The sequence below is a fragment of the Microchirus variegatus genome, assembly GCF_963457635.1.
Source record: "Microchirus variegatus genome assembly, chromosome: 10".
In the NCBI taxonomy this organism is placed as follows: Eukaryota; Metazoa; Chordata; class Actinopteri; order Pleuronectiformes; family Soleidae; genus Microchirus; species Microchirus variegatus.
Genome location: NC_139811.1, coordinates 12012534 through 12025360, shown reverse-complemented (window position 1 = coordinate 12025360; position 12827 = coordinate 12012534). Strand labels below are relative to the sequence as shown.

The 12827-nt window shown below is 40.0% G+C and overlaps 1 protein-coding gene across 1 annotated transcript; it reads left to right on the top strand.

Moving 5' to 3' along the window:
- The first annotated feature begins 1877 nt into the window (after positions 1–1877).
- On the top strand, positions 1878–6360 carry jpt2 (Jupiter microtubule associated homolog 2). The gene is made up of 5 exons (XM_083896066.1): positions 1878–2013; positions 3494–3645; positions 3891–4042; positions 4904–4940; positions 5032–6360. The coding sequence occupies exons 1-5, from the start codon at positions 1958–1960 to the stop codon at positions 5265–5267; spliced, it is 633 nt and encodes a 210-aa protein (XP_083752192.1). The 5' UTR covers positions 1878–1957; the 3' UTR covers positions 5268–6360.
- Positions 6361–12827: the final 6467 nt, after the last annotated feature.

Sequence of the window (12827 nt, the reverse complement as noted above, 5' to 3'; positions counted from 1 at the left end):
AAAACAAAGCCAAAACAACAACAAAAGAACAATTGTCCAAACTTGAGCATTACTTGTCTTCGACTAGACAAGTTTTTGATGGAAGAAACGGGTTTTAAATCCCTGATTTATGTCATCCAAATGATAATTTTCTGACAAATTCATCCTCAAAACATCATTCATCTAAGAATCGCAGGAGACTGAAACTACCAGCTGAGTTAGTTAATGTTTTCCTGCATTCATCATGTCTTACGTCTACAAACAATGACAACCTTTTTGATCAGAATAATCATTTTTTTAAAAAACCAAATTATAGTCAAATATGCATTCGCTTTAATTTAAATTTTTATATAAAAGCTCAACGACAAAACTCAGGGATGTGATCCACACAGTCCCCTCCTGTAATGTTAGAGCTTTAGCAGCTGAGTGGTTTTAGTGTCGTCCGATCGCAGGAAATGCAAAGTCATCATTATTTTAGAAGTACACTGTGACAAGAGTGTATGCTCTTGAAGCTAAAAGTTACCATGAAGTTTGTTGTGATGGGTTAGGGTTTACTACTTGTAGTGACAGATCCCCCCACTTAATGTGGTACCTAGCATGGTCTGCTGCTGTTGGTAAGCTAACGGTAACGCTAGGTCAGTCAGAACAAGCTATAACTGTCCAAAAACTTCCTACGACATGAAGATTATTTTGATGCGGAAACGTCAACAGTTTATAAGCTCGGTAACGTTCTCAAAAGTGTTCGATTACCTGAAGTAGGCGCCTGCTGGTGGTATTCCCACTCGATTCACTGACTAGCATCACTAGCTGACGGCAGCCCTCCAGCCGTTCACAGCTGACAGTTCCTGCGGATCGATTGTCCACGCGCTTTGGCACGCCCACTTTGGCTCAAAACAAAGCTTCTGATTGGTCATAAATACAAGAGGACGCCCATTAAAGTTTGGTTGACAGAGCACTCCACCAATTGCTGGCGAAAGAGACCCAAAGGAGAACCAATTGCCATTTTCTTCCTGTCATGCCGTACACATTTATTTTTAAACTTGTTTTTTTCATTCACTCTTCCATCATTTAAGGTTCGTTCAGTAAAGAAGTGTTCTTTCAACGAAATTAGACCGCTTCTACGTAGGTTTTAAACGACCCATATATTAGTTCCGCCCATAAGGAAATTGACATTTCGATCAGCAAATCAACAGGCGGGACTGTGCTCGAATTTTTCGTGGCGTACGCCGAAAAACACCCCTGAATCAGACTTTGACATTTACTACTGGCCACAAATTACTTTAAAGGTCGGTTTAGAAAACACAAATAAAAATATGCCACAAAGCCTTTTATTCAGACTACATCTGAGCTTACCAACTAGTCCAACACACCATATGTGATAATTGTACACACAACAGATAAGTATGACTCCCAGTGACGTGCACAGAGGAGCGGAGGGCTGATCCCCCAAAGGATAAAAATGCCCTCTTGAGTCACAAGATACACACCAAAGTATCCACTGAGTAAACTCGCAGCCCTTCAATCTTTTTCATGCGGCCCACTTATTGGTGGCATCTAAAAATGTTTTGTTTATTATATTTATAGATTCATTTTGCATCCTATATCATGTGTTTTCTGTGTGTATTTTCGCTCTAGCCCTTCCAAATGTATGTGCCTGCCACTGTTGACTCCATTGAGTGTTATCGTGACTTATTTGTAGTTGGAAATGTGACGTGTACCATGGAATGACTTACATCGTATTTTTTTTTTTTTTTTTTTACCGGAGGGACGCTAAGCATCGTGAAACGAACGCACCTCAGCACTCGGCGGAGGACCAGTTATATTCACGCGTTTCAGAGGGCGGGGCGAGACTCCTCTGTACACGGTGACGGCGCAGCTGAGCAGGCGCAGGCGGCAGCAGCAAGAATCCACTGGCCGTACAGTTGGCAATCTGACGAAGTTGTCTTCGCAAACTTGAAGGCTGAAAACAAAAACCACTATGACTTCGACGAACACGTTCCAAGGATTGGATAGTGCCTCCAAGCCGAGTTCAAGGTAAATAATACACGAGGTGTAGCTTGGTTTTGTGTCTCGTATGTGGACAACAGTGTTGTATTCTGAGCTGTACGCAGCCTCCCCGTCTGCTAATGTCTCAACGTGAGCTAACACTACATGACATATGGGGGGAGATTTTTGTTCCACGCTTTCTTGCATTTAGTCTCTTTAAACTTTGCTCATGGTAATGTTTTAACTTCGCGGACTGTCTGTCAGGCCACTCAACTCGAGTTAGCCGAGAAAGCCTGCCCTGCTAGCTAACTTAAGAAATAGCCTTTAAGCTAACAGGGCAGGCGTTGTCTGCTGCGCCTGCGGAAGTCCTTTTCAGACTGCGCTTCTTTGTACTCGCCAAAAACGGCGTTGTAGCCGCATTGTTCGAGTCAAGTGTGGTCCAGGTTCCTCTTTCTGGCTAGGTCACTGTGTCGGCTACGCGAAATAGTCCTGTTCGGACATGTTGTGGCTTAAAGTATGCCCTTAAGAGTTTAAGTCGTGTGGCGCCATTCCCGGGCATATAATCACATAACCTGCTATTATTTTGCGTCGACTGCAGTCAGGTTAACTTGTGTCAACAATTCGATAAATATGGCATGAAAACAGATTTTTAACAAAAATGTTATCGCGCTTCTTGGGCTGGACAATATGTGCCAAAAAGTTTCACGATATAACTGTTTCAATTCAATTGTTTAGTATTTGTCACCAGTGTTTTGTGTATCTTCATTGTTATTTGTATAGCTGATATTTTAGCTTGCTTGATTTTCTGTCCAGGGACTGCAGATAGAAAATAATATATTTGCAGGAATGCCTATTCATCTACACTGTCCCTGCCAAATAAACTAATTTTAATTAAACCACTATAATTATAAAAGGTTTATGCTGCTCAGTAAAAGAATCAGAATGATAGCCATATCAGTGTTTTTGCACAATTTCTAAACCCTATATCAGTATGTACTTGTCCTTTGTTTCTATAGAGAAATAGGTGGCTAGATTAACAATGTATTGATCCCAAATTGGGAATATTATTGTGTTACAGCAGCATGACAAAAGTGATTAAATGCTCGAAAACACAAGTTATAAGAAAACGTAAAATAATAAAGACATTCACTCCAAAGCTCTTCAAAGGTATAGGAATAAAAATATTAGAATAAGACATAAAAGCCTAAAATGAAAATGAGAAACATACTCCATGATCACACATATAATGACTCAAATATTTAAATATGCATAAAATAATTGAATCGACACAATCAATATGTTTTAGACCAACCGTGCAGTTTGTGCAGTGTCATCCTGCTTACAACAGCTTTCTTGCTGCGGTCCTTGTGACAGTGAAGCTCCTGGAGTTCCAACTCTGCAAAAAAAACAAAAAACTGCGTGGTCACACTACAAACAATCTGTTATCATTTAGTGATACTGTTCAGCAAGTTGCATAACGTGGTGGTTAATTTTTGTTAATACTTAAAAGTTGTCTTGTATCTTATAGGGTTTTGCGGCCTCCTGGAGGTGGCTCCAGTAACTTGTTTGGTGGCTACGAAGATGATGCTGCAGCATCAAGAAGACCCAACAAAATGGCCTCCAAGGTTTTTTCTCAACCAGAGGAGCCTCAGAACGTACCAAGACGCTCCAACCCTCCAGGTCAGACCAGCCTGTCTGGGGTAGTTAATTTGCTGTGACAGACCGGTCAATGTCCAGGGTGTAAAAATGTGACACTGACGTGACATTTCCAGTATAAGCACTTTCACTGTTCTCGCTGCCTGAATGCAATCCACCTTCAGGTTTTTGTTTGTTTGTATCCCATTTAGTCGAGCATGTTGAGTCTACTGTTGGAAAATGACCTCATGGTTGCAAAATATAACATATCTTGATGTTGCTTCATGTAGGTGGGAAGAGTAGTGGAATATTTGGGACGCCTGAACCCGCTGCTCAGCCACAGAGACATGTACCACCAGGTGGAACAAGTAGCCTTGGATTTGGAGCCGCAGGTAGCGCACCAGAACAAAGTCCAAAAAGAAGCCACCCAAATAAGCCAAAGGTAGGCCATACATCTTCATCTTTTATCTTTGCTTGATATTTTATTATGCCGTTTGTTGTATTCTTGTGAATCTTTATGTATTGAGTATTTAAAAGAATTATTCCACACACCACAAAAACACAGTTCAGTAGTGTTTGTGCATCTAAAATATTGCAATTGCAATATTGCATTTAGTTTATTCTCTTTTATTTGTTTTTTAAAGCCTGATAATATGACTATGAAACTTTTATCCTATGCCTCATTATGCTTTTTGATTTGTTGACCTCCACCAGGAGGTATATGTTTTCGCCAGTGTCTGTCTGTCTGTCGGCAACATAACTTGAAATATCGCAAATGGATTTGGCTGAAATTATCTTCAAATGTTCGCAATGGGACCAGGAATAAGTGATTACATTTTGGGAGTGATCCGTAGACGCTATCACTGGTTACAATGCTCGATTCCTGTCCATACCGTTATCGCTGGTTGCAATTCTCGCTGTCTGACCCAGGCGTGCAGGCAGGGTGCATTTTGTAGGCATTGAGCTGCCTTGGCAGAGATCTGCACCCTCGGAATGGTTCTCTAGTTCACCCTGTTTTTTTTTTTTAACAACATGCTAATACACTGAACTAGTTTCACATAAATTATAGTACATGCTGAAAATGTTTTAATTTCAGTGCTGCTATCTCAGTCGATCCACTCCCAGCATTGATAATTGTCATGTGCTAGCTATGGCTACTTTGATCATTTACAGAGGGCATATTGTTTACATTGAGGTTCACCAGTAACGCATGGTTTTATAATTTTTCCAGACAAAGCAACTTTCCCCTAAATGCAGTAGAAACATTTAAAACACTTTCTATTGTTTTTTCCCCCAATCACAGGACAATCTAAGTGTGGGACCGGAACCTGAATTGCCAGGTAAACTATGATTATTATTATTGGTAATTACTTAATAATGTATGGGCTGTTTATATGGACAGATCTTTAAAACTTGTTTTCCTTCCTCTAGCATGTGAACCCAAGGTCAGGCAGCCTGAGGTGAAGGAAGAAGTTGCCTCTCCAGCTGCCGTGCCAGCTAAAGGAGAGCCTGTTGCTGTGTCGGAGCCTAAACCCACTTCTTCCTCCTCATCACCTGCTGATGAGATTTTACTGAAGAACCTCGAGCCTCACCTGGGACCTAGGCCTCGCTCTCACAACAGGGTCCTCAACCCACCTGGAGGAAAATCCAGCGTGGTATTCTACTGATCAGCTGAACACGCCGTTCCTCCCCGTTCGTGTCCATACACTTCTTTGTCTGATCCTCTGTTGCTCTTCTCTCATTCCATTATGCCCCTCCTTGCGGTTATTTCACCTGTTCTTCTTAACACAGACCAGGTCTTGTGTTCTCTCCATGTTCCCGGTCAAACATCGTCAACGTCTTGCACTTTTTGGTCCCCGTGTCTGTTTCCTTGCGCTTTGTCCAAAGTAATTGCTCTTCACTAAATCCTGCAATTATACAATCACCTACTGGTAAATCAACAGACTAGTTATTTGACTATAACTCTGTCCAATCTCAATATTGCGGTTACAATTGTATCATTTTTGTGTTTCAGCATGTGTAACTGTACAGTGTTTTCGTTGATATTTTAGCATCTCAAGGTTGACGCATCAGAAGCTTTAAATGATTGTCGATTCAATCTGATGTGACTCAAAATCCTTGCACAATTTTCATCGCAGACACTTGCCTGAATTAGTTTGAAAGCCTAAACTTTTTCAGACGGGAGGGGTGAAGCCGCCTGTCATCAGTGTAATATGTGAAATGTTTCAGAAAGTGCCACCTTTTACATGCTGCCACTTCCTTATTGGATGACATTAAACCTTTTGTGGGGCAGTTATAACTTAATAAGCCTTATATCATCTAAGCATTCTTTGTTGCCTTGTCACTTATTTCAACACATGTCCAAATTAATGATTTGCTGTCAGAGCACAAACTCTGTTCTGAGGGAAGTGCCGTTATTTTGACTTTCAAGCAAAGACAAATACAATCATTTACTCGTAGATGCATCTCTGTCCTTAAAAGAAATTCCATTTTGATTATAACGTGAATGTATTGTGTGCAGGTACTTTGTGATTTGTCCTCATTGCTTGCTTTATTTGAGAACATGCCTCTTGTTTGCATGGGGTAGGCCTCTGTTAATGTTTTAAATTAAAACGGCTGAAGACAGTGAACTCTGGACAAGCACGTGGCCTACCTGAGTCTAGGTGGGCTCATTGATAATCACCTTTTCACTCACTTCATGACGCACATTCATGGTGCCAGCCTGTCCCCAGTTTGTTGATGTGCCTGGCAGGCAACGAGCACAGCAGAAGAAAGAAATCCTGTGTATTGCAATAAAACCGTTGTTTTGCATTTAGCTTGTGTTAATATTCTTTTTATTTACTTTCCTATACTGTTCAATTTATCTTACCCTGAATGTTTGTCATTCACTGATTACAACGTGAAATGGTTGTAGTTTTTTTTTTTCTTATGGAAATACCTCGCTTTCTGGACCAGTGTAGAATAGATGTCACGTTCTTACCATGTCATGTGGGATTCAGATTTGTAGTTAATTCTTGAAACATTTCACACCAATGCCTTTGTTCTCATTTCCCCTTTGGCAGTGCACGCTGCAAGCTATTAGTTGTTGGGTGTTTTTTTGTTTTTTTTGCCTTGGAGAACTACACACTAGAATCACTGCTTTATTTCCTCCTTATTTCAAGCAACAGTTAAAGAGTTGCTTGACACTAGGCAGTCTTACAGACTGTGCGACTAGGCTGCCGTATACTTTACATATTGATAAATATTCCTTGAAATAAAGGTACCACGTTTAAGTATGCAATGGAACTATGCTGGGACAGCAGACACAACTGGAAACTGTAAGCTTGAAATGATGTCTGTCATAAAACTCAAAGTTGATCTTATGGTGTTTTGGTTGATTGATTGCGTCACTGTGGCATCGAGAAAAATATGCGTCTGTGAACCCCTCAAACTCTTACATTCTTATTCTACCGAAAGCTCAACGTCGGCCTAACGAAACTATACAAAATTGAAAATTCTCATGTCATCTGAGGCCACTTGATGTGTTATTTCAGACAATCCTCTGTCAAACTGTATAATCGTATTTTCAAATGGTAAGAAATCTGATATTTGCCATTTTAATTTAACATAAAATGTCTGTTGTAGCCACGCTGGTGTACATCGCTGTGCTTGTTGGAATCCTGCAGGGACCACCAACCTTTTAATGTAAGTATGTTAATATTGCTTAGCTGTCACATGTTGACTAAAACTAGGACAAAGGAGGCTGTATACTGATAAAAGTTGATGTAATATGCAGTTTAACACGGTATCTTTATTTAAATATCTTAATGTAAATGTGCCACTACAATTGTGAGGACAACTCCACTTTGTATATGTAAAATTCCTGGACTCGGTGTGACCAACTGTCTGTCCGTTAAAGATAAAACACTAGTTTGCATGGTCTGCAAACCACCTAGATGTATTTGAGCGGACCCATAGCCAGACTGCAGCAAACCATGAAGGCAAAAACTGGTCAATGAAGCGTTAAAAATGTTTTTTTGTATCCATGGCAAAGAAAACAGTAGCCCAACATTTAACTGCCTCACCTGAAAAAAGAATACAGAGGTAGTGCAGTAGCCATGTTTCCCTCTTATGTTGGAGCATTGGTCTTGTAATGCAAACATTCATACCTGAAATTCTGAAATATAACATGGGGTAGTAAGGACTATTGCTGGAGTTTTATCTTCAAATTCTGAAATGTATGTTTGTTGGTGGTGTTCTGATTATTTGAGCTTCTCTTTATTTTTTTTCCCGCTTCACTTTTTTTCCCTTATGTTTTTAGCATCAAAATGCAAAAATCTTAAGTTTGTCCATTGTGGGCTTTAGTAAAACATTGTGCCCCAAAATGGTGGCCTACATAGAGCTGATCCGGCTCTTACTGCGTATAAATATAAAAGGCTACATCTAGGGTCATGAAAAACAACATTTCAAACAATCAGGTGATTTTTTTTACTTATCTCAAAATAATAATAATAACATATTTGTAATTAATATAATAAAATCTTCAATTTTCAATTTAGAAAATAATATAATTTCACACACTGGACCTTTAAGTTGTCCAAATAAGCGTAATCCTTTAAAAAAAGGAAATAATACATATTTTTAGTTGTTGTTGCGTTGGTTGTTTTCATATTTTACAAATGATTTCACCATGTATTTTTTTCAAATAATAAGGAAGGATTCGAAGAGTCTAATCAAACTGCTGTTGTTGATATTATTTGTTTAAGAGTGCCTCGTCATTATTACTAAACAGTAGCACCCATCATGCCTGCAGACTTCGGTCAAGGGTCAATTAAAAAAACTACCATTTCCGATGTTATCCTTCAAAATAAAACTAAATGACCATGACATTCGCCGTTTTCCCCCCTCTTCAATCAATAATATTGTGATTCACTTTTTTACGGCTACTTATTTTTATTGCCTTGTTTTTAAAGTGCTTCTCTTCCTATGTTTAATTTTGTGAAGCACTTTATAAATGTTATATTTGTGAAAGGTGCAGCCTTTGTATAAAGTACCTAGAAGAGATACTTTTTTTTTTACTTACCAGAAAATGACTTTGGTAGAAGTTGAAATCACTTTTTATAATATTACTTAAAGGTGCATTATGTAATAAATCTAAAGAAACTGGTTATAAAATCCTCCTAATATGTCACAGAGACTCAGGAATAATGTTCATATAACAAACTGAACTCAACAACAACAACAGTACAGACAAAATATTTGCATAAAAAAAAATCTTTTGCAGACTGTAAATCATGTTTATGTTTTGAAATCATGTTTTGGCATGTGGCGCCACCTACCGCCGTCTACCAATCATTGCAGTCAGTAGAGTCACAGTCAGTAGAGTCACAGCTGCCGAGCAATTGAATGAAAAATTAATTTGAATGTACTGTTTTTGGCCACATTCTTACATATGGCACCTTTAAGGAAATGTCTTAAAGTATATGACATTTACTGTACTGAAGTATCAAAAATATTTTTCTGAGTGAAGAAATAGAGGTAGAGAAGTATTATAGAGTACAGTAACAAAGCATTTGTACTTTGTTACATTACAACCAAATATAGTTATTATTATTATTATGATAATAATATCACGTTTGAATAAATAATGTTTTCTTCATTTAAAAGGCAGTTAAGGGCTGTCATCTAACATTATTTACCATTAATTGAAAGAGCTTTAAAAATGGTTTTATTTTGAAATATAGGCGTGACTTCCTTGTGTCGCGTGTCTGACTTGACGCAGTGTGTCCGCTCGCTCAATGCAGACTGTGTGACGTCAGCGTCAGTGAGGGAGGGGGGGTCAGTCAGCTGGCTCAGCGAGAGAGAGAGAGAGAGAGAGAGAGAGAGAGAGCCTCTCCCACAGGGAAACATCACCATCAACGGTCGAGCCCGGCTAACAGCAGCGGCAGCGTGGAGCACACAATATGGAAGAAACGATATCATAGAAGCCGAATAGGCGTCGGCGGAGACCCTGAAGCGGTGGATTATTTTCCCACACACCTGTTTATTCACGTATTTATCTCCCTGTCATTAATGGCCGGGGTCTGCTGCTGCTGCTGCTGCCTCTGAGTGAGAGAGAGGCAGGTGCAACATCATCATCGACGGAGCAGTAGCAGCAGAAGGAGCAGGAGGAGGAGGAGGAGGCATGGACTCAGCCAGGGCCGATCCACAGGCGGGCCCACTCCTCACCCACAGCTCCCCGGACCAGGTGCTGCTCTGTTCGGGAGGAGAGAAGTAGCCGCGCTGCGTGTGTAGAGGCGATACAACGGGCTGCTGCTGGTGGAGGAGGAGGAAGAAGAAGAGGAGGATAGAGGAGGGGGCCCTCTTTACATCCAAATATTAGAGCCAATATTTTCCTCTCCGGGCTCAAGGTTACACGCACAGAATGCTGCAGCGGCAAAACGGATAAAGAGTTTTCTTTATTTGGGAAAATAGTGGTTTCATGTCCCTGTTTTCTTTGCGGATCCAAACCGGAGACAGTCTCGCATTCAAGGCCTAAAATAAAAATAAATACATCAAATAAATAAATAAAACGTGTGCGATCGCTGTCTTCTTCATCTGGAAGACAGACTCCAGCTCCAGCTGTCACCATGATGGAGCTGCAGATAGACGAGGTGGTCTACCAGGACGACTATGGCTCCGGCACCGTCATGTCGGAGCGGGTGTCGGGCCTGGCCAACAGCATCTACCGGGAGTTCGAGCGGCTCATCCGCAGCTACGACGAGGAGGTGGTGAAGGAGCTGATGCCGCTGGTGGTGAACGTGCTGGAGAACCTGGACGCGGTGCTGACGGAGAACCAGGAGCACGAAGTGGAGCTGGAGCTGCTGAAGGAGGACAACGAGCAGCTCATCACCCAGTACGAGCGGGAGAAGGCGCTGAGGAAGCAGGCGGAGGAGGTGAGTGGTACCGGCCGGGCCTCCACACCCTCAACACCCTCCACATCACAACACATCACACACAACCTCATCCTGTTGTCATGGTGCTCTGTCTGAACCCAGAGGCTTCATCTGACATGTGACCCATGCATGTTTAGGCCTGTGACATTCATGAGGTTCACATGAGTCTTTTTTAGTGTCCTTTAAAGGGACAATGTGTCCAATTTAGCAACATTTATTGGTGTTAAGTTGAATATTCTTCACCTTCCAAGAGTGTTGCAGGAGAACCTGTAGCCTTCAGTTAGCATTAAAAGCATTACTTCTAAACACATGATGATCAAAAATGGCTGCTGCTATAACAATAAAACAACACTTTATACAATTAGGTAATTGTACACAGTGTTGCAATAACAAAGTACAAATATTTAAGTATAAAATCCATGTATCTGTACAACTTTATCTCCACTACATTTCGTCTAACTATCTTTGTTAGTTATTACCAAATAAAATAATAAGAAGAAGAGTTGGTAATGGTCTGTAAGACTTTTACTTCTACCAAAGTACTTTACTGGTAAGATACTTGTACTTTTACTCAAGCATCCCTTTAAGGGAGATGGATTGTATACTTTTTCTTCAATTTATGTCACCTTAAATGTACAAACTGGACATTTAACTATTGTAACCTTTCATTGATTTCATTTAGGGAATATATATTATCCATATCTATATAAGAATACTGTGTTCAGGCTCCTCACTCGAAGTTACAGTGAAGTGACTTTTATCAGTTCATATTTATAGTTTATAAAAAAATAAATCATTAGTAAAAGTACACTTATGTCCTGCTGAGCGGACATACTCCAGAGTTATCCTGTACTATTTTAGGTAAATAAAGTATGGCAACTTTACAGATTATCAAGATTTATTGTGTAAAAAGGGGCAAGTCAACTGAACATTTTTATTTTTTTTATTTTTTTTTACAAAAAAAGCAACAGTTCAGTAGAGGTAGGTCTTAAAATGACATCGCCATAGTCCATCATGATATCACAATAACGATTTTTGTGCTTGTATTTCTCAGATTAAAAGTGTTTGTTTTCATATGGAACGATAAGTACTTAATTAATTACACACTGTAATGGTATTTTTTTTTAAAGTTTTGTTTAATTCTGAATCCAGATCCCAATCACCACTAAAATATAATAATTTCTTCCTTAGGCCATAACATGTCCCCCAGAAAAATAATCCATAATCTGTTATGTGTTGTTTCTTGTAGTATTCCTTCCTTACAGCTGATATGTTTTAAAGATCTTTCATTGATCCCACACTGGAGAAATTAACTTGTTACAACAGCAAAAAAGTTGTGACCGAAATTCAAACACAAAATGGGAATAGAATAAGCAATAAGTTAAAAACAAAGAAAGAATGCAGCTACAAACACATGAACAGACGATGTGTGAGCGGTGTAAGCGTGACACTGGATATTATTATTATATTTCCAAATGAAAACACACTAAGAATAGGGACCCAAACAACAAAAGTGGACATTATAGTGGAGCTATTACATTACTGACTTAGCTCCACCTCCACCAGCTCTCTGTGTGTGTCTCTGTCACATCAGCCGTGGTCTCCAGCAGCCATCATAAAGCGACGTTAATCCTCCTCCTCCCGTCCACAGAGGCCTCAGTATATCAGCTTAGCTCAGCATTTAGCCGGTTTCATCATCTGTTTCCCCTCACTGGGGTTTTCCCCTTTGTGCCATTTGTCTAATTTGCTCTCACTTTAATCTGTTAATGACCTGCTGGTTAGGAAGTCAATAAGCCTTTTTTTCTTTTAACAGCACGTTTTAAGGTGAAAACCACACGTGTTACTGATCACATCAGTTCAACTTGTCAGGACAAGAGGGAGTCAGAATTCTCCCTGAAACGCAAGAAGCCATCATTAGTTTGATTGTCTAGTAGACCCGTGGTTCTCACACTGTGGTGCGTGTACCTTAAGTGGTACGTGAGCTTCATGTTGTGGTACTTGGAGGAAAATCAGAAATAGTGTTCTACCGTTGTGCCCTCAATTAAAAATAGTGCTTTTAAACACGTTGACAACCTCACTATATCAACTGTATCTGTTTACCTGTGTAGGCCTTTCTCATGGCAGCCATTTTCACAGTCTAATTCAACTCATGATGGCTGAGTTCCATTTAGCTTGCACGGTTTCAGGGGGCGTGCTGACTCACTGTCACACTGTCCTGAACTGAGCCATTGTTCATGTTGTTCACCTGTGTTCTCTCTACTTAAACATGTCAAAATGTCTGCTGTGAACAACACCCTTTAAATATTAAAGGCC